At 43.1% G+C, this 22,950-nt stretch overlaps 1 protein-coding gene across 4 annotated transcripts in view; it reads right to left on the bottom strand.

The window, feature by feature from the left end:
- The window catches only part of Ube4b (ubiquitination factor E4B), a 115,387-nt gene extending 92,484 nt beyond the window's left edge, over positions 1–22,903 (bottom strand). For 3 of the 4 annotated variants that reach the window (XM_078025245.1, XM_021732851.3, XM_005334764.5), the window contains exon 1: positions 22,761–22,903. In XM_078025245.1, the coding sequence (XP_077881371.1) occupies positions 22,761–22,784 (24 nt within the window). In that variant the 5' untranslated portion in view covers positions 22,785–22,903. The remainder of the gene's footprint in view (positions 1–22,760) is intronic. The other variant, XM_078025243.1, reaches the window with a different exon arrangement.
- Positions 22,904–22,950: the final 47 nt, after the last annotated feature.

Here is a 22,950-nt window from a genome sequence, read left to right as displayed (position 1 = left end):
CCTGTTCCAGTTGAGGTCAAGAGGACAACAGTCAAATGCGAAAAGTGCTCCGTGGTCACAAGATCCACTGGGAGAAGTGAAGCCAGGAAGGACTGAGGGGCCTGCACCGCACTCTCACATAAGTTAGATGGAAGAGCCTCTGGGGGTCCTGAAAGCCCTTGAAGAGAAAGAGAAGCAGCCATGCAGCTATGCAGGAGGCGTGCTGGGCGGGCACTCGGCAGGCTCAAGATCAGCAAGATGGAGGTCCAGGCAGAATGTGCATGGGGAAAACAGCAGAGGACGCCAGAGGTGGGAAGGGGTCAGACTCCATGTGCTCAGAGGCAGGGGTGGGGGCACTGACTCTGGGAATCCCAAGGAGGATTAGGTCAGAAAAATGATGTTACCTGTCTTACATTTTTAAATTACTGTTCTGGCTTATATGCAGAACAAAATTGCAGGAAACAAAGACAATCAGCAAGAGGACTACCTAGGGAGTAAGAGGCAGGGAGAGAAGATGGTCAATGGCCGGCCTGGGTGTGAGCTGCAAAGGCCGACAAGTGGCAGATCTGGGATCTGGAGCAAGCTCTCAGGGTCTGCTGCTGGCTGGACCCAGACTCAGAAACCACGTGGAAAAGGGAACGCCTAAGCAACTAAGCATATCTGCTTTCTGAGATGAAGACAATAAAGAAAGGGAAGGGAATCAAAATTCTTTTAGACACTTTTATTAAACATTCAGATGAAATGATCAAATAGATACAGGATATGCAGGACAGAGGGCAGGTTCAAAGGACAATTGGAGAGCTGTCAACCTCAAGATGGCATTTTAGCCATGAGATCAAGGAGACCAAGTAAGTTGTGAGTGTGGGGAGAGATAAGATTCTGAGGACAAAGCCCACTGGGGGCAACACCAGTTGCAAGTGATATGAAAGACTGAGACCTCTAGGGCTAGTTCCAGGACAACTAAGATGAGCATTTAAAAAAAAAAAGAGAGAGAGAGAGTGAGAGCAATTAACTCTGATTCTACTGATAACATGAAGACTGAGAGCCATGGCTGGGTCAGACAATGAGGAGGCCGTGGGAACCCTGGAATGAGCTATTCCAATGAAATGCAGCAGATGAAAAGTTGATTGGAGTGGGTCTAAGAATGGGAAGGAAAAAATGCGGAGACAGGAAGTACATATATCTGAGGATTTTTTGCCACAAAAAAGGAGTAGATAAATGGGCCTGGGGGGAGCAGGCAATTGGAAAGCAGGGAGATGAGAGGGTTTGCTAGTTTGTTGTGTGGTGCTGGGAATCAGACCCAAGGCCTGTGTGTGTGAGGCAATCACTTTATCACTGAGCTACAGCCCTATTTATTTTCTGAGACATCATCTTATTAATTTGCTGAAGCTGGCCTTGAACATGGGACCCTCCTGCCTCAGCCTCCCAAATCACTGGGATTATAGGTGTGCACCACCATACTCAGCTGCTTATGTTTCTAAAGATGAAAAAGAGTATAGCAAGACTGCATGCTGATTGCCAAGTGTGGCAATACAGATGAGGGAGAGCGCCAGGCCAAGTCTCTGGGTGAGCAAGAAGGAACAGGACATAGTTCCCACGTGGGGCGGTGACCCTGCACAGGAGCAGAGTTCACACACAGTAACAGGAAAAGAAGGCAGAGGGTGCAGGTGCGGGTGTAACATGGAGGGAAGACGGGAGGGGGGAGCATGGAGAAGTTTCCCTCTGCCTGCCTCTGTCTTCTTGATGAAACAGGAGGTGAGGTAGTCAGCTGAGGGTGTGGACAGAAGAGCAAGGTTTAGAGAGAGAAAGACTGTGAAGTGCCATCCAGAAGGGTGAAGGCAGAAGATACCAAGGAGATGAAGCAGAATCACTAGGTGGCACTTAGCAAGCTCACAACCCCTTAAGATGGATGTCAAGAACTCCAAATGAAACCAGCCACAGCTTCAGAGAGGTAGTGTAGGCAGAAAGCTGATTCACCCTAGGTGGGGTCCTGCCAGGCAAGTAGGTTAGTGGAGAGTGTACCAAAAAGAGCAACCACGATGGCAGTTCACGGAATCCACCGCCATCATGAAGCAGAGATGTAAGGACTTCTATGGACTGATGACAGGTAGACTGTAGATCACAGTGCAGGGAAGATACAAAAAGAAATGTGGTTTAGCGGAGCAAAACCACTGGATCATCCAAGAAACCCAGGTGCTGGGACCACCATAGATTAGTCACTGGGCCTGTGATACTGGGTAAGGGAACTTACCACTGTGGTACCATTTCCTCAGCTAAGAACAGGGCTGATAAACTCTTCCTGATATAAGTTTCTACCATAGTTGTTAAATAGGATGGTACAGTCATCCCTCAGTATCCATGGGGTTGGTTTTTGGGACTCCCCCCATACCAAAATCCATGGACACTCAAGTCCCTTAAATGAAATGATATAGTATTTGCATAAAACCTACACACACCCTCTCATATTCTTTAAACCACTTCCAGATTACTTATAATACCTAAGACAACGTAAAGACCATGTAAATAGTTGTTCTACTATACTGTTTAGAGACTGACATGTACTTAACCTTACATGTTAAGTACAGAGGATACACACACACACGCACACACTCACTCATTCACTCACTCCAGTATTTTTGAACCAGGGTTGGCTGAACCACTGATATGTGGATACAAGGGGCTGAATGAATATGAAAAGTACTTTTATAACAATGGGTGAACCTGCTAGGCATGGTGGTGCCGGCCTGTAATCCCAGCAACCCAGGAGGTTGAGGCAGGATGATTCCAAGTATAAGGCCAACGTTAGCAACTTAGCAAAACCCTGTCTGAAAATAATACAGAGGGCTGGAGATGTAGCTCAGTGGTAAGGCACCTCTGGGTTGGATTCCCAGTACTCTAATAATAACAACAATAACTATAGGTGAAGATAAATTAATTATGGTACACTCCTAACGGGAATCTATAGAATAATCAAATGAATGAACCACTGCTCTATGCAACAATGTGGATGACTCTCCACATTGCAACCGAGAGCAAAAGCAAGACGTATAGAAGCATAGACTGCTGGGCTGGAGTTGTGGCTCAGTGGCAGAGCACTTGCCTTGCACATGTGAGGCACTGGGTTTGATCCTCAGCTGATTAAATGAATAAAAATAAAATGAATAAACAAAATAAAATATCGAGTACATATGTAAGTAAAAAACATTTTTTTAAAAAAGGAAATATAGACTGCTGCTTCCATGTATACAAAGTTTAAAAACAAGAGTAATCCTTGATGGGAAGAGGTGGGGATACAAGAAGACTTGAAAAGGCATAGAGATCTCCCAAGGGGCTTTAAAAAAAAATCTCAATGCTAAGTTCCCAGGTATTATATCCATGCTGAGAAAATGCATACTTACAACTGGGCGTAATGACTTAAATATTTATACTATATTTTGAAACTTATGTTAAACATCGGCTTTTGTATGTTTCAAATAGAATATAACTTTTAAAAATTAATCCTTCCTATCCTTCAAAACCCACTGAAAATACTATTCCTGGAGAATTCTATGATCTTTCAGATTTATTGAGAATTCAACTAAAATATCTTATATAAACACTGCAGTTATGATCTACTGAATTAAAAAGGTGGTATTTTAACTGAAAATGTGTTCATGTGTATATTCCAATATGAGGAATGTATGAGGAAACCATTTAAATTCTCAAAGGAAATCATATTCAGAAATTTATTTCAAGTGTTCAGTTTACCTTAAAGATAGCTGAACTTAAAAGCTCTTTCTTGATTTCAAATCCAAATCCAACCTGTACTACATCTTGCCTAAGCAGACTCAAGATCCATCACTTTGGGCTGGGGATGTGGCTCAGGCGGTAGCGCGCTCGCCTGGCATGCGTGCGGCCCGGGTTCGATCCTCAGCACCACATACCAACAAAGATGTTGTGTCCGCCGAGAACTAAAAAAAATAAATATTAAAAAAAAATTCTCTCTCTCTCTCTCTCTCTCTCTCTCTCTCTCTCCTCTCTCACTCTCTCTTTAAAAAAAATTATATACTAAAAAGAACAAATAAAAATTTTTTTAAAAAAGAGCACATTTCACTATTCTTGAGAAAAATGTGAGTCACCTTAAGCATGGATGCCACTTTCAGCCTGAGATGTCAAATGCAGATGTTCTATTCAGTGATGTAAACAGACAAAATATATCCCTGCTCACTACAATGCCACTTCAAAGCAGTTTTCCAAGACAGATTTTCACTGTGCTGGGATCCCCCACCACCTCCACAAACCCAGGTGAAAGAAAGAGAAGGAAGGAAGGGAGAGAGAGAAGGGAAAGAGAGGGAAAAGGAAAGAGGAATGAAGAACCAAGACTAAGTGATACGTACTATGGACTGCAAGAGACAGAGGAGGCCCACCAAAGGCTCCCCACAGGTAAGAGAAACTGGGAGTGTTTCTCCCAGTGTTTCTCCTGGAGAAGGCAACACTCTTCAGTGGACTATCCATTCTTACAATGGAGATACCCTGGAACTGGTTTAGCAACCTGAGGATCCCCAGGGAATATATGGACAGGAAACTCCCAAGAGAATGGCTTTGTGCAATCCACTAATCTGACTACTAAGAGACGTGGGAGCAGCTCAGTGGTAGAGCTCCATCCACTTTGCCTGATATACAAAAGGCCCTGGGTTCCATCTCCAGCACTGAGGGTAGGAAAGAAAAACCAGATGTGACCTCATTTTTATCATACAGAGAACATATGAAATACATGCTAAAAATAGTCTCAACACAAAATATTATTAAAACATTATTAGGCATTCTTTCTTTGCTTGCTCTACTTTTCTACACTACACATAAAAGACTGGTATACTCTCCTTTAAATTCAACAAAAGTCCTATATATAAGAATGTTGTTTCCCCATGTCACAGAGGGGGAAAAAAAACACAATTTAAACCCAAAAACACTGAGCGGGAAATCTCATTCCTAGAGTTTTTCTTGTCTTGTTTCAGTTCTGATTTTACAAATGTCATTAAAATAGGGCTTTCCCCTAAACTGTCCCTATCTGATGTGGCACCCTTACCTTTGTGTTCCTGATTACCTGAAATCAGATTTCAAACAGTAAGGGCCACTGTGATATCAGAAGAAGCTAAGACTGGATCAAACTTTTCCTCTATTTTTAGCAGTTTGAGGTGGGGGAATCCATAAGATAGTGTTTAAATTTAGTAAATAGTCATTCTAAGAGAGTATCTTATATTTCCACTAAAAGAAAGTAAATTCCAACATAAGAAAAACACCTGAACTCTTCAAGGAGGTCTCCTTCTAAAGATACCATATTTTAGTGTTTGTTTTCTTCAACTAAGCTATATCCCCGACCCTTTTTATTTTTTTGAGACAGAGTCTCACTAATTTGCTTAGGCTGGCCTCAAACTTGCTATCCTCCTGCCTCAGTCTCCAGGGTTGCTGGGATTACAGACACGAGACACCATGCCCAGCTTTATTTTACTTATTTGTTTTTTAATTGTTACCTCCTCCCCTAAAAAGAAGCAGATTCAGCACTTGGATAATAAAGTTTTCTAGGTTATGTTGTCACTGACAATAACTGCTGGAAGCTACTGGAACCTCTAAGACAAAAGAAATATTTATAATAAGATCAACACCTGCATCAAGCGCCAATACTCTCCTAAAGGTTTCATCTAGTAAGGGTTAATAACAGAGACCACACATTGATCTCTGCATTTAACAGGTTAGGAAATTGAAGTTAGAATAAGTGACCTACCCAAGGTCGCAGAGCGGGAAAGTCAAAGAATGGATCTAAACATCAACAGTGTAACTGCACAGCACTCTCTCCATATACACTGCCATCTTTGCATAAAACGCCTTCCACAGTGGCAGTGACTTGCAGGCGGAGGCAGCCTTACTTCTCTGATAAGTGCTTATGAATGAGTGAATGTATGTAGAGAATGTCAGTACCCCAGATGACGCACTCACCTTCGAGTTAACCCTACAGAGTACTAGTAAATGCCTCCTCTGAGGAGGTGTGTAAAGGACATTTCCATTTTCTGGTTCAAAGTATATAATATGCCAATAAATAAAACAGAAAAAGAATGACACTGTATGGACATACTATTGTCAAGAAAATCCAGCCATTTCTCAGGATAGTTATTAAATGCCCACTGTGCCCAGAACTGTAGCAGACACCATAGATAAAACAGCACCCAAGTCATGAGCCCCTCCAGGACCTCGAGATCCATTGGCAAAGAGAAGAAAAGTGGTGATTAGGAGACAGCATGGTACAGAGTGCAGAGAATACAGGGGAGGAGGCGAGACTCAGTCTGCGGCACCTGTCACTGCTTCACAGGGAGAGATACACACATACATACGTGCCTAAGGAGCTCAGCAACACTGCATCTTTAAAAGAAAAAAATGTTACACCACTTCGGTGTTTCCTGCTTTTAAAATGAGGTATATTGGGCTGGGGATGTGGCTCAAGCGGTATCGAGCTCGCCTGGCCTTCGCGGGGCGCAGGGTTCAATCCTTGGCACCACAAAAAAAATTTTAAAAAAATAAAAATGTTGTGTCCACCAAAAACTGAAAAATAAATATTTTTTAAAAATGAGGTATATTTTCTTTTTCTTTGGTACTAGGGAGTTAACCCAGGGGCGCTTTATCACTAAGCCACATCACCAGCTTTTTTTTTTGAGACAGGTTCTCGCCAAGTTGCTTACGGCCTTGCTAAGTTGCTGAGGCTGGCTTTGAACTTGCAATCCTCCTGCCTCAGCCTCTTGAGCCTCTGGATTATATGTGTGCCCCACTACACCTTGCAAAACTGAGGTATATTTTCATGTTGTGTGCATTTGCTACAATTAATTAAAACCTGAATTTTAAAAGCTTGTTTCTATGGGCACACACTGGGATTCATTTACTTTTAGAAGGATGGAGCTGGGGATATAGCTCAGTGGTAAAGAGCTTACCTAGCATGCACAAGGCCCTGGGTTCAATTCTCAGTACCACAAGTAAATAAAATACAGTTACTAGGAATATTATTACTGTAATTTATACATAAGTGCAAATGGCAATGACACAATAAATTTCCCTTTTTTATGCTGGGCATGGTGGCACACATCTGTAACTCCAGTGGCTCAGGAGGCTGAGGCAAGAAGATCACGAGTTCAAAGGCAGCCTCAGAAACAGTGAGGCGCTAAGCAACTCAGTGAGACCCTGTCTCTAAATAAAATACAAAATAGGCTAGAGATGTGACTCAGTGGCCCAGTCCCCAAGTTCAATCCCTTTTTTCCCCTCATCTCTTCTTTCACACAAGTCCTGATGACACTATGTCTATAAAACCTACAAACATTCAGGGGCAGCTCTGCTCCCTGTCTTCCAAGACCCAGGGCAACACAGTGGCTTCTACCAGGAACAAAGAGCCCAGGCATAGGGAAAGGGGCAAGGCAAACTCCACACTGGCCCCGAAGTGACTCATTCATTTCTGTTCACAGTTCACTGGACAAGTCACGCGACCAAACTATCACCTGTGCAGCCAGCAGGGAAGGAGTCTCTCCCAGGAAAGGAAGGGAGGATGTGAACCGCCACCGCGGCAGAGAATGGCTTATTCTCTGATGACCACTTTTGTACTATTTCAACAACCACCAGAACCCCAGGGGGTGGCTTGACTGATAACGGTTGTTAATACTGTAAAATAAATGCAATGTCTAAATACTCAGGATTGACTCCTAAGCTTCTGAAGCCAACATGTTTGGGGAAAGGAAAGAAATCTTTGTTACTCTGTTTTATAAATCGCTATGAGGTAACACTCATCTTCCACTGGAAAGACCTGACTAGTGGGTGGTACTAAACCAGCTCCTGGACACACAGGCCCTTCCACTTCTCAGGATCAGGCCTTAGCAGGTTCTTCCACTCCTACTCAAGCAGGTCCTCAGTAAACAAGCTGTTAGTAAAGCCCCCAGGGTAGCCACCCCTCTCTCTCAGATAAGAAGGGCCTTTCCTGAGGACCTTGCCGCAACCTGCATGCCAACTGGACTTTGTGAAGGAAGTACAGGCAAAGAGGCTAAAAGGAAAAGCGAGCCCAGCAGCCCTGTGTACAACTCAAGATGCCTAGAGAGGTCAGTGCCACACGTGCAGGGGAGAGGTGAGGAGGGAGAAGACAGGCAGGAAGGGAGGCTTCTTAGCATGAAAGTCCAGCCTGCTGGCCTTTACTTCTGGCCTTGCCCTAGGCTGCCACGTCTCCATAGAATGACATGCACCATCTCTCCATCTCCCAGGAACTGCATGAGATTGATGCTACAAGTTCTTGACCAATTCCTAGAGGAGAGGAAACCTGGTGGGCAGGTTCAGCTCCCTGCCAGCCTCTTCAGAAACTCTTCAGGAAAGCTGCTGCCTTGGGCTATAACTATTACCCACTTCCCCTCCTGGCTCTGGAACAGTGTTTCTTCATGCCAGAAACACAGAGAGCTCTGGCAACAGCATTCTTCAGACTCTCAGAGGAGTGCAGGCAGGCTATCATGCGACATCTACCCGCTGGCAACATGCTGCTACAGAAGGGAGGTCAGCTCCTCCAGACCTCTACCTGGGCCCTCCTAGACCAAGCAGACCCTCAAGGTGCTGCTCACTGAAGTACCAAGTCCTCCCTACTAGCAGCCACATCTTGTCAATTAGTCCCTCCAGCACAGACCAGGGGGTGAGGATTGCTGTCTTCTGCCCCGAGGTTTAGCAGATAAAAGCTCAGCGCCAGCACCTCAGAGTCTGCCCATGGACTAACTACCTCCTTCTCGGGGCTCAGGCCAGCAAGAAAAGCAGCTGAAGTGGTTCCCCAGGTGCCAGATCAGTGCCAGCTTGCAGGTGAAGGATGCAGCATGACATCTGAATCCCCACTGCAGGAACCCCGTCACCACCATCACCCTCACCCAGCTCCCCACACCCTGCCAGCCACCATCCCAGCACCCTGCTGCTCAGCTCCTAATACCCTAGCACCCTCCACATGACTCCTGGAGCCCACTAACCAGCTCCCTACACCTCACTCTCCAGCTCCCCAATGCCCACAGTCCAGCTCCTCACACTTTCTCCAACACAGGTTTTAACACAAACACAACAGTTCAATAAGCCCAGAATCCCCTGGCCCCCAGTAACAGGGAGCAGGCCCACCAAGCAGCTGAGCAATGTTACAGGACAGACAGGAGAGAGCGGAAAGAGACAAAGGCAGACAGGTGTCACCCTGCCATCTCAGCTTTCCAATCATTTTCTACTTCACTTTCCAGATTCCTCATTGGACTCCAAATATATTTACTCCAAAATTATTTTTTATATTTATTTTTTAGATGTAGTTGGACGCAATACCTTTGTTTTATTTATTTATTTTTATGTGGTGCTGAGGATTGAACCCAGGGCCTCACACATGCTAGGCGAACACTCTACCACTGAGACACAAACCCAGCTGCCTAAAATTATTTTAAAGAAGCCAGGTATGGTGGTGGGACAATCTGTAACCCCAGAGGTTCTGGAAGCTCAGGTAGGAGGCCAGCCTAGGCAACACAAAGACACTGCCTCAATATAAAACTTAAAAAGGAAGGGGGATGGGCTGGGGCTGTAGCTCAGGGGCAGAGCGCTTGCCTAGCAAGTGTGAGGCACTGGGTTCCAGCCTCAGCACCACATAAAAACAAATAAAATAAAGGTATTGTGTCCAACTACAACTAAAAAAATATTTAAAAAATAAAATAAAATAAAGGCATTCGGACTATGTACAACTACAAAAAAAAATTTAAAAAAAAAAAAAGGAATAGGGATGTAGCACCCCTGGGATCCATCCCTTATGGGGGGAGGGGAGTTTCCCTGACTTCACGGCATTTTGCTGCAATTGTCCAAATGAACTAAGCCATCCACCCAGGCACAGCAAAAGTTAATGACAATCACAACCAGGTACAGAATTTGTAGGACTTTGTGCCAAATGAAAAGGCAGAACCCCATGTTCACATTTATTAAGAATTTCCAGACAGCAACAGCACAACTTGAAATCAAACATGGAGCACACTTCCGACTTCAGGTCTCACCTCCACAGAGCTGGGCCTGGTGATGAGCACAGACACAGATCTAGCAAAAAACCGTGACTGACATGATTCTGAAGAGTGCCCAGCAAGTGACAGGAGCTTAATATGATTTGCTTGGACATCCTCAGAATTCAGCTCCCAAAACAGGTCCGTAAAAGCAAAGTGCTATCCCCATCTAGTCCAAAATATAATTAAAGCACCATGATACTATTAGACATCTAGAACCTATACCAAACCCTGGCACGGAACAAAGAGACTATGTGCACTGAACACATTTCATGATGTTTAATTAGAAAGCTAATGAAGTCAAGGGGAACACTTCTCGGTGATAGACCCAACCTCTTCCTAACCTCAATACTGTCTTTAAAGAACTAGACAAGAGGGGCTGGGATTGTGGCTCAGTGGTAGAGCGCTCGCCTCGCACGTGAGAGGCCCTAGGTTTGATCCTCAGAACCACATAAACATAATAAAATAAAGATATTGTGTTCAACTACAACTAAAAAATTTAAAAAAAAAAAAGAAGTAGACAAGAGATTGCCGATATGGTAGCTGATAAGAGATTCATACAATGACATTGGGTTCAGAGATATTGTTTCTCTTCCAGCAGGGGGAAACTATCTTCAAAAAGACAAAATAAGCCATCTGATTCAAAAGAGTCGCCTCAGTTCACTCAGGGATGGGGAGGTAGCTCAGTGTTAGAGTACTTGCCTACCATGTGTAAGGCCCTCGGTTGGATTCACAATATACAAAAAAAAAGGATTTCAAATGTCCCCACTCTTTCTTTACCCCTTTTTACCTTCAGGCCACCCATCATTCCACATTTTAGAGAAAGGAAGGAGGAAGTCCACCAAGTGACAACAGTGTGAAACAGTACAAAAGACAGCTCTAAGATGAGAAGAGATTTTAGGAAGTATAATGGGTCCCTGGAGAGAATTTGAACCTGAATTTATTTGCTTCTAAATGGTAAGACACCATGACTTATGCTGACATTATTGCATGCAAAGGGTTTGTTAAGCCGCGACTAATACTATAGTTATCTACAATTCAATCTGACTTGGGAAAGGAGAGCTAATACATCCCAGGAGTCCTCTCTGCCAGACCCTCCAATAGGCACCTGACATAGTGCCGCAGTAAACTGAGGAGCCATGCTGAGACCATGCTCACACAAACGAGGAAACTGAGGCTCAGAAAAGTTAGGCACTTTCCCAGTGTCACCAACTGGCTAGTCCAAATAAAACCTTGGATTTCTGACTCTGAATTACAATTTTCATGTTTCTTTTATCAAGTGTCTACCTTAAAATAACTAAAGTCATGTAGCAACAAAAAAATTACTGCAATACAAGAATTGGGAATCACAAAGACACACTGTCTATTTTAGTCAATCATACATTTGACAAATATCTGTCCTCAGCCATTCTGTGCCAAGCCCTGTGCTAGAAGTTGGGTGAAAATCAGTGAACAAGAAAAGCCGCAACCCTCTGTTCCAGCAGGGAATACACCAAATGAACAACAATTCAACGTGCTGTAATCGGTAGGAGGACAGGAAATGAATAATAATGAAACACCTTTCCTATCCCTCCTCCTCCAGCTGCTGCTGCTGCTTAGCTGTCTAGGACAGTTTGGAGTCAAACACTTGTCTGGGCCTGATACTCGCATCTCAGAATGCTTGAGGTCAGCAAGCACCCACCAAAACTGGATTTGGCACCATCTTCGGTTTTTCTTCAATGGTTCTCCTATTCCCATAATAAGTTTCAAAAGAATGAACAGAGTCTGCCCAGTGGAAGAAGTAAATGAAATATCCTCACCACTGACTTTTCCTTTCATATATATGTTGTAGGTGAACACAAATACATTTATTTTATTTTTATGTGGTGCTGAGGAGCGAACCCAGTGCCTCATGCGTGCTAGGCAAGCGCTCTTATCATTGAGCCACAACCCCAGCCCCATCACTGACTTTTCTACATGCCAAAATCCTGATCATCTTTAAGAACTAACTCAAATCCTCCCAGACTCTTCTCCAGCATTTCCCATCGGATCAACTGCTCCATTAACAGTACTCCCTTTACTGAAAGTTAAGTAAACAACTTCTGTCTCCCCCACTTGTGACAAGCTCACTAAAGGTAAAGACCATATTTGAAAGCATCTCCACATGTTTATCTTTTAGTATCTAGGAAACACCCAAATATATTTGTTAAAATTAAACAATAATACTTATATTCTTTACCATTACATATTTGTCATTCAAGTTTTTTAAAAACTTTAAAAATTACTATATCTGGGCACGGTAGTGCACATCTGTAATTCCAGCAACTAAGGAGACTGAGGCAGAAGGATCCCAAGTTCAAGGGAAGCCTCAGCAACTTACTGAGACACTGTTTCAAAATGAAAAATGAAAATGGTGGCAATGTGCCTCAATGGCTAAACACCCCTGGTTCAATCCCTGAAAAAAAAATTTTAATTATATTAAAAATTAACTATATTAAAACCCAGTGTTCCTCAGGTTATGACTCAAAATTTTTGAAACCCAAACCCTACCAGGAATAATCTACAAAAGTGTCTCTTCACCTATTTCCTACCTTGGGAAAGGGAGAGAAACAGAGTAAAGATTTAATAAATATTTATTAAGTAAACAAAGGAATTAGTGATTGAAATATGGAAAGATAAAATTTTAAAGGATATGCTCCCAGCAACTCAGGAGGCTGAGGCAGGAGGAGGGCAAATTCAAGGCCAACCTGGCCAACTTAATGAGACCCTGTCTTCCCCCTAAAAAAGGGGGGGTGCTGCTGGGAACAGAACTCAATGGTAAGAGCATCCCTGGATTCAATCTTCAGTACCACAAATAAATAAAAGGATGTGCTCACCAAGTATTTTCTTCTTTCTTCTCAAACTCATGGCTTACACCATCTTCTGATGGCTCCCAGAATATACCAGAGCCGACGCCTCACTCCTGAGCTCTCTCCTCTCCTCCCATTCTCTCTTGACCTTGTCAGCAATGCCACTGGTCTTGGGGAGACCAGTCCACATCGCAAATCACATTGCCAAATCACACGGTCATGTCTTGCTCCTCATCTATCTTGCTGTACTGCCATTCGGCAGAGCTGACCGCTCCCGTCACAATACCTTCCTCCTCAGATGCCAGGTTGTTGTGTGCCCTCTTTTTTCCTCCTCTCCCAGTGGTTGTTCCTTATCAATGTCATTTTCTTTAAAAAGCTGGAGTGGGTCACTACTGAGTCCTCTGCTCTCTTCTGTTTATGCTCACTCCCAAGCAATTTGGTCATTTTTGAGATTTTAAATATACTGACAACTTCCAGATTTGTATCCCCAAACCCAATCTTCCACCCAGACTGCAAATCCCCATAAAATAACCTACTTAATATTTCCATGTAGATAATAGACAACATACTCACAATATCTTCAAAACAGTTAACTTCTCCCTCCAAATTTTCTCTTTCAATTCTTCCCATCTCAGTCTCTGACAATTCTTTTTCTTGTTAAACTAAAACTCTTGGTTATACTGTGGCAGAGACAGCTGCTTGCATCCTAATGCAGCAAGCCACCCATCTGGATGGCTATGTAACTAAGTTCTCACCAAAGAGATGCAACCTGCTACCAGAAACTTTCTGATCCTGCCCTCTGCTTTAGTCCCTTCCTGAAGACTGAAATGCACATTTCCTCATAGGAACTGGAGCACCAATGCTGGACTGCAAAGGTCAGTGCACAACACAGCGTAAGTCTGGCTCCACAGTAATTGGGGTGTCACTAAACCAGCTCCCAACCTCCTACCCAGATTGTACTCAAAGGGAAAATAAGCTTCTATCTTGTTGAAGCCATAATTACATTGTATCTCTGCTGCAGCAGCCAAATCAAACTCCTTATATATAGAATTTGGAACCTAGAAGTCATTGACCTTAATAAAATAAAAATATGTGACTTGGCTTAGGCATTGTTATTGTTTAGATCTAAAAATGTCCCTCAGAAAGCTCATACTTTTAGCAAAGTAGCAATCTTCAGAGATGAAAACCTGGATTATGAGATCTATGACCTCATGAGTGGATTATTTCATTTGATGGATTAATAATCTGAATGGACTATTGGGTGATAACTGTAGGCAGGTGGAGCATGGCTGGAAGAAGTAGGTCACTGGGGATATGGCCTTGAACTGTATCTGTCCCTGACCCTTTCTCTCTGCTTTGGAGCTGCCAGAGCTGAACAGCTTTCCTCCACCACCTCCTTCCACCCTAACGTCCTGCCTCACCTCAGGTTCAGCACAATGGAGTCAGATGACCATGCACTGAACCTCTGAAACCGTGAGCCCTAAACAAATTTTTCCGCCTCTAAATTGCTCTGGGCAGGTATTTTGGTCACTTAAGACAAAAAGCTAACATAGGAGTCAACATGGGCATAGATACTACAGGATGGAAGGCTGGTGACCCTTAGTAGGTCTACGACATCTTCGAAAACAGCCCACATGACAACATGGCCTATAATTCTAGGGGTTCTTGCTGAACAACTCAGGATCTGGGTGCTTACTGGATTCATGCCACATGAAGGAAGAAGCCCCCCAAGCATGAGGCAGACTAGAGGAACTGCTTGCCCACCTGCATGCAGAGATGAGGAGCACAGGGCTACCTAATGGACATCCAGGTCTCCAGTAAGTTTATGCAGAGTCTGGTCAGTCAGGGCTAAGCAGAGGAAAAAAGCCAACTCCCTCAGCAGGTGCAGGCTGAACTCTGGAGAAGCCACAGGGTCTCAGGAAGGGGACAAGGCCTGCTCAAGTGCCATCCCCAGAAGAAAAGAGACACACAAAACTAGTCATAGGTGGCACACACCTGTAATCCCAGCAGCTAGGATGCTGAAGCAGGACAGCAAGTTCAAAACCAGTCTCAGCAACTTAGCGAGGCCCTAAGCAACTCAGTGATTCCCTGTCTCTAAATAAAATACAAAAAAAAAAAAAAAAACACTAGTAAGAGGATAAAGCCAGAGGCCCAGGGACAAGGGAGGGCCTCCAAGAGATCAGCTCTAGGGCTGTAGCTGGGCTCTATCAAAAACCCACACCATGGGCTGGAGATGTGGCTCAAGTGGTAGCGCACTCGCCTAGCATGCGTGAGGCACTGGGTTCAATCCTCAGCACCACATAAAACAAAATAAAGATATTTGTGTCCTCCTAAAACTAAAAAATAAATATTAAAAAAAAAAAAAGAAAGAAAGAAACCCATACCACTGCTAAATCAATGGCCACAGACCAGGGTTGGGTACAGCTCACGTGGGGCTGCCCTTATCAGGAAGATGCAGTGTTTTAGATTTGGGAAGAAGGGTCTAGAAAGAAAAGTATACTGTTCTCCTCTTCTAACTTCAGCTGAACACCCAGCTTTTATTTCTCAGTCTTCCCAGTGGCTGGGGCCAGATGACAGGTTCTGGCCAGTGAGAGGTGAGCAGGGGCAGACCAAGCAACTTCCAGGCTGCGCCATCAAAGCAGAGCCTGACCCCTTTCCCACCTCCTCTGGCTAAATGCAGACACAAATGGACCAAAAGACGGATGCCATATTAGGGAAGCTGGTTTAAGAAGAGACAGTGGCTGGCCCCTAATGAGCACAGAACTGCCATTCCAGCCCTAGCCTCCCACCCAGACTCCTATTTAGAGGCAAATAAACATCTGTCTGGCTGAAGCAGCTATTTCAGGTCTCTCTGCTGTTCAAGGATCAACCCAATAATAACCTGACTCATCGGCCATCTCGACTCCACTCCCTCACACCCTACATCCCACCCATCACATCACCCAATCCTACCAACTCTACCCACAAAATATCTATCTAGCATCTGACTCTTTCTCACCTTATCCACCACTAACCCTGGTTGGTGGCCCCCATTATCACCTCTCACTGGGACTTCTGCAATAGCCTCCTAACCTCTTCTCTGTGCACTCTTATCCATTCTCTTCATAGCAGCCAGAACAATTCTTTTTTATTTTTAACATATCAGAATATAAAATTCACAAAGGCAGAGATTTCTGTTGGCTTTGTTCACTGGTATGTCCTTGCAGTCTAGAACAACGCTACACATATACTGTATTTCTTCTTTGTTTTGCGAGGGGATGTTGGAACTGGGAATCGAACCCAGGGATACTCTCCCACTGAGCTACAACCCCCTACCCTCTTTTATTTTGAGACAAGGTTTCTCCAACTTGCAAGGTTGGTCTCCAACTTGCAATCCTCTGGCCTCAGCCTCCTGAGTTTACAGGTGAGCATCTCCACACCCAAGCAGATTCTGTATTTTAAAATAAGATGTCAAGGATTACAAACCACACCATTATTTTTTATACTGCCAAGAAAAAAAAAAATCCTAACCATTAAACCACAAAAAAAGGCCTAAACAGAGGAGAACAGTGTTGTAATCAGTTACACCAGACTCTTTTTGCTTTGCAATTTATTTCTGAGCACTGTGAAGTGCCTCTGACCTTCACTGGTCTCTTGGGTATATGTTCAGGTCCACAATATGATGTAGCCTCACAGAACTACGGATTTCTGCCTTTAGAGAGTCCCTGACACACTTGGTTGTTGCCTTGCAATAAAATGTGGAATCCAAACGTTTAAAATTATGTGTGTGTGTGTGTGCATTTTAGTTGTAGGTGAACACCATATCTTTATTTATTTACTTATTTATTTTATCTTTATTTCATTTATTTATTTTTATTTGGTTCTGAGGATCGAACCCAGCGCCTCACACATGCTAGGTGAGTGCTCTACCGCTGAGCCACAACCCCAGCCCCCATTTTTTTTTATTAATATTAAATTGACACCCCACAGCTATTGCCATCCCTCTCTGCATATAAAATAACATTTCTTGCATTGTTAAATCAAAGTGTAATTTTTTTGAAGACACTTAAAATGGAAACTAAATTTAACAGGTATATACTCAACCGAAGGGGCGATAATATGGACAAGTCTAAGCAGGTTTGCACATAATCAGGAAATGTGTCAATTCTGTCACAACCCCCACCTGATCAACAGTAATTATACAAGCCATAAGAAGTAACCCACTTTCAAAGAAACGGGCGGGGGAGAGATCTCAGAATCGACTGAAACACAGGAGAACTCAATGGCTTTTGGCTGACAAAATGAATAACTTCATCTCCTGCCACTGTGCACCCTGCACAGCAGACCCCAAGCACTCTTGGCCTCCTCCTGTTCTTGGAGCAGGTTAAGAATGTATCCACCCCGGGCTGGGGTTGAGACTCAGTAGCAGAGCGCTTGCCTAGCATGTGCAAGGCACTGGGTTCGATTCTCAGCACTGCATATAAATAAAATAAAGGCCTGTTGACAACTAAAATAAAAATAAAGGGCTGGGGATGTGGCTCAAGCGGTAGCGCGCTCGTCTGGCATGCGTGCGGCCCGGGTTCAATCCTCAGCACCACATACAAACAAAGATGTTGTGTCCGTCAAGAACTAAAAAAAAATAAATATTAAAAAAATTCTCTCTCTCTCCCTCTCTCTCTCTCTCTCTAAAAAAAAATAATAAAATAAAATAAAAATAAAAAACAAACAAACAAAAACAAAGAATGTGTCCACCTCAAAGCCTATGCTACTGGCTCTTCCCTGTACCTAGAAATATTATTCCCCCAGACAATTCCCTATCATCCCTTGAATTCTTTTCATTTTTTTTTTTATAGAGAGAGTGAGAGAGGAGAGAGAGAGAGAGAGAGAGAGAGAGAGAGAGAATTTTTTAATATTTATTTTTTAGTTTTCAGCGGACACAACATCTTTGTTGGTATGTGGTGCTGAGGATCGAACCCGGGCCGCAGGCATGCCAGGCGACCGGGCTACCGCTTGAGCCACATCCCCAGCCCTCTTGAATTCTTTTCAAAAGCCACTCCCTAGACATTTAGCTCAGTGCAAGGCCCCAGATTCCTTCCCCAGTAATGCAAAAAAAAAAAAAGCCACTTCCTAAACTGGACATAGTGATGGGTGCCCCGAATCTCAGCTGCTGGGGAGGCTGAGGCTGGAGGATTGCTTGAGCTCAGGAATCAAACCCAGACTGGCAACAGGAAACCCCATTTCAAAAAACAGACAATCACTTAAAACTACACACACTCTACATACCCCATTGTCCTCCATCCCTCAGGGCAACTTTATTTCCTTCACGGTGCTTTTTCACAAATGACATCTGATGTGTGTGTCTATTATCTGCCCCTCCTGCGGGAATGAAGCACCACAAGTGGTGCCCGCATGTGTCCAACAGACAGCAAGAAGCAACCTGCAAATGTTCTGAGGGTGCCAAGCTCGTGGCACGGGCCTGCAATCCCAGGGACCCTGTCTCAAACAAAAAAAAATCTTAAAAGGCTGGGGATGAGTCAGTGGTAAAGCACCTCTGGGTTCCACTCCCAGCCCCCTCAAAAACAGAAAGTAAGTATCCTTGAGGCACTGCTTGCAGACAGTGTCCCTCCTAAACTGCACTGAAGTGTTTGTGAGAAAATGCACTCTGCAGAGACCAGAGCCTTCCTGACTTCCCTCCTCCCCTTCAGAGTTCAGGGCTTTGCGATGTACTCCACCCTCAGTCCTAACAACTAGAGAGTAAAAGTGTGTGGGGTTTCCATGTTCCATCCGCTCTGCTCAGATTATTGCTGTTTAGAAATTAGTTTAGTGAGGAAATTGGAAACTCTACAGCCAGACTCTGAATTACAACCCAAGTTCCACCACCTAGCAGACCAGTGCCTTTCAGCAAGCACTTAATTTCATTAGCCTCAGTTTTCTTATCTGTAAAGTGAGGATAACAACACCCATTTTGCTAAGCACATTAAGTGCTTAGTACATGCAAGAGCTCACTGCTTATCAGCTAACATCTCTATTATCATTCCCTGTCACGCATCTAAAGTGAACAAAGGAGTTCCGTGGCCCAGGCCTGTAATCTCATCAATTTGGGAGACACAGGCAGAAGAATGCTGGTTTGGGACCAGTCACAGTAACTTAGCAGGGTTCTGTCTCAAAACAAAAAAATAAAAAGGGCTGGGGATGGAGCTCAGTGGTAAAATCACCTCTGAGTTCAATCCCCAGTATTTAAAAAAAAAAAAAGTAGAAAAGGGGCCTAGAGACCACATCCCCTCTCCTTCACTGTTTAAGAAGACAAACCCTGCTGTAAAACGCATAGTTAACCTGGTCTACTGTACTGGGTGGAAAGCGAGTTTGGATCCTCAGGCCTGTCACAGGACCCAAGAGATTTAAAGAGGTGGGAACTTCAGAATAAAAAAGCTAAAATGAGATTGAGTCATCTTTTCAATGATCCAAAACAAAACTCATCTGTTTTCTTCATAATCTGCTCCCGGTCTGGAACTCCTATCCAATTTCAACCCATCCTTCTCCCTTTCTTTCCTCTTCTGAATATTGAAACTGTATTAACAGGTCCTCCCTATTCTTGGTGTCTCCATTCCCACTGCCAGAGCCTCAGTTCAGTGGACCCCACCCTTTTCCTCCTGAGGAGCAACAAGAGTCTCCTAATTCATCTTCTCATCTGCATCCATGGTCCCACAATCCTCTTTCACCCTTGCCAGCCCTTTTCCTCATCCCTTAAAATCCTTCAAAGTCTCCTTATAGTCTTACAGAGCCTGTCACTCCTGCATACTCCCGGGGTGCCCCAGTCCCACCATGGGGTGCTGTTTCCTAAGCTTCCCATGCCCACAGCCAGTTCCCAGGGCCCTTTGGGGGACAACTACCACTCAGCACACATACCACTTTTTCTCCAAAATCTTCACTAAGACACTGCTCACCTAGGGTCCCTTCTTACCTTCCTTTGGTGTCTCATGAATACCTCTGTAATAGCACTTGGCATTATGTTGTAATTTTTAGATCCCTATCTATCTCCTCCACCCCAATTAAACTATAATTTCCTTAAATGCTTGTGGAGTGAAGCATCTAAGGCAGGGGGTTGGGAGAAGGGGACAGTTCCAAAAAGACCAGCTCACATCACTAATGCCTTCATGCAAAACACTACCTAACAGAAGAGCTATCCATGGCAAGCATAGTGGGTCAATGTTGGCAGGATATTGATATAGAAGCTGTGGTGAACATATGGCCAGTTGTTAAGCAGTCAAATATAGTGAGAAGGAGAACCAGGAGTCCTAGGTTTGAAATCTAACCTGTCCCTTTCTAAGCCACTAGTGTCACTATGTGTAAGTTAATTAACCTAAATCTGTTTCCTCACCTGTAAAATAAACAAAATAGGACCTGCACAACTGTGCTGTTTATCAGGTGGGACAATGGCTGTAGCACGCCTGGCACAGAGCAGGCTTCTAAGGCTGCTGATAAATGTCAAACCTTTTCCACTTACAGATAACTACGGGAAGTCCAAGGTCACATATTCTGCATTTTGGGAACATTTAACACTCTTCCAAAACCTTGACCACACCCTGAATCCCAGCCAGCCATCTTGCAGATGAAGTAGGTCATAAAAGAAGATTAAGTAAAAAAAAAAAGAAAAAAAAATCATTTCAATGTTAATGCCATCTCCTCACCATTGTTGAAAAGCAGTTTGAAAAGCCTGCCCAACTCACAGCATCATCTTGGTATTATGAAAATGAGGAGGCTATAGAATGAATCTAATATAAACAATGATGCCTTGGAATGCAGGCTCCAAGAGTATGAATTTAGTCATGGATCTCACTCTAATGGAGTACATAAAAGAGCCCATGTCAAATCTTCTCAAGCTACTAGTCTGGTTTTACTAGTCTTTAGTTCATAAGGACTGTATCCCAACATTTTCATGTTGTTACAATATGAAATTCTGGCTTACTTAATTTCCTCATTTAAAGTGAGAGATCACTGTCATGCCTGTTTAAATCCTGAAATGTACATTTGAACTTTCAATAACATAAATGTTTATTTTTTAAACAAACTGTCACCTACCATATCAGCCACACAACAAAGTTTCCACCAACAGAATAACAAAGCAAATGCAAAAGCTTTGGAGATGTCTCTGTTGAGAATTGCTCAAAACAAGAATTCAAGAAACTGGATTTAAAAAAAAAAACAAAACAAAACTTTAATTAGATTGTTCCCAAAAAACTCTCTGTTAATAGTAAAATGACCATTTTTTGAATTTCCCTTTGTGTTCAGGCCAACTAATTTGTAGAAGATAATTTAATGAATTTAATTTTTCACATTTGTTTTAATATTCTGTTGACCTTGAAAAAAGTTTCTATTTCTTTCAAAGGTTACATGTGTTCCTCATATGGTCACAAAAAAAGTTACACCTTCCTCAAGGGCTGGGTAAAGTGAAGAGACACATTTCAGATTATACAGTATCCTTTACTGGTCTGTATGCTTTATTGATTTGAAAACAAATCCTTGGTGAAAAACTGAAATATGTAAAAGCCTCTAAACCAGGGACTATTTAGAGATCATAAAGGAAAAAAAAAAAAAGTAATTTCCGGAAATAAAGGACTACTGAAAAACAGACTCTGCCTGAAGAGAAATTGTCCATCAGAATTAATATGAAAGAAAAAAGCGGGGAGATTGTGCCATTTTTCAAAACTACATAAAATAAAGTGCCTCTAAGCAGGTCTCTTCATAATTCCTGAGAGAAAGAAACTGCTCAATATTTTTCTATCTCAAGATTACATTCCTAATGTTTATTGTGGAAAACAAATTCAGGAACAGAATGAACAATCCTAACTTCCAAACAACCAAGTATTATAATCAGTGAAATTTTTTGCTTCCTTTCCTACCTGACCCTTAACACCCATCACTTGCATGCTTTATCCCTGGAGAATTTTAGTGACTACAAAAACACACCGACTACTCTGTAGCCAAAACTGGAGCATGGGAGTCTTACAGAAGAACTAACCTGATAGATGACTAATTTCTTAATAATGCAGGGAAGTTTATATGAACCAGTAGAAGAAATGGAGAGATGGGGTGAGGGCCTAGCCTGCAGGAGTAAGGAAAAGGAAGCTCCCAATTTGTAAAAAGGCAGGGAAAAGGCAGTAGAATCACAGGAAATTCCTTTTACCCCAATTACCACTATTTTTACAACTATCTTTCTAAACAATCCTTACAACATTAAGAAGGGGATCTGTATGACTCCTTTCAAAATGAAAACGGGAGAGTTTACAAAGTCATTTGTTTCCTGTTCAGTCTCTGCTACAGCCAAACACAAGTTTGAAAAGGAAAAGGTATAATAAAAGAGAAAAATTCCAGAAGTCATTAGTGGTCTGTTAAACTACCAGAATTTAACCGGAATCTTCTAAACTATTAAAAAGATACATATTTCACCAAATAGCACGGAATCTGCCTGTAAGCCACCTTCCAAACATAAGGTATATTTACTCAACATATACAATGACATGGCCACACATATTTGGAATTTCTAATACTGCCCTTAAAAACATACACCCACTAAACATCCTGATGTCATCCAAAATAATCTTTAAATCCCTGAAGACACACACAATTTATCGTGATTTAAATCTAGCCCTTCTTTTTTGAAAACCCTTAAGAATGAACACCACAAGATGCTCTATTCTCCAGACCCTTAAAGGAACGCTCGAAAAGCAAGCAGAGTTCCGACTGAAGAAAGAAGAGAATAAAACCTGAGACCCTCGCCAGAAGAAATCTTATTCTTGGAAAATGTCATCTCCCCTTCCTTCCCCAAGCCCCAAAGCCCGGCAGTGCTGGCGCAAAATCATTCCTGTCCAAAGCGCCGCCAAAGAGTTGCTAACTAATCCCTCAAGGTGTCCCCCAACCTCCTCACCTCATCAGCGCTCAGTTCCTCCATCGCTTTCCTCTTAATGGTGAAAGGCGTTAGGGAGAAATCCTTCTATTCTCGAGACCAGGGCGAGAGGAAGGAGGGTAGAAGGTGTCTAGCAGGCTCTCTGGTCCCCCGAATGGGGGAGGTTTCAGAATTGCATAGTCAGAGGTTAAAAAATAAGAACACGAGGCAC

The sequence above is a fragment of the Ictidomys tridecemlineatus genome, chromosome 11 (genome assembly GCF_052094955.1).
Source record: "Ictidomys tridecemlineatus isolate mIctTri1 chromosome 11, mIctTri1.hap1, whole genome shotgun sequence".
Lineage (NCBI taxonomy): Eukaryota > Metazoa > Chordata > Mammalia > Rodentia > Sciuridae > Ictidomys > Ictidomys tridecemlineatus.
Note: the sequence above shows the minus strand (reverse complement) of the source record. Positions and strands in the feature narration are given on the sequence as shown.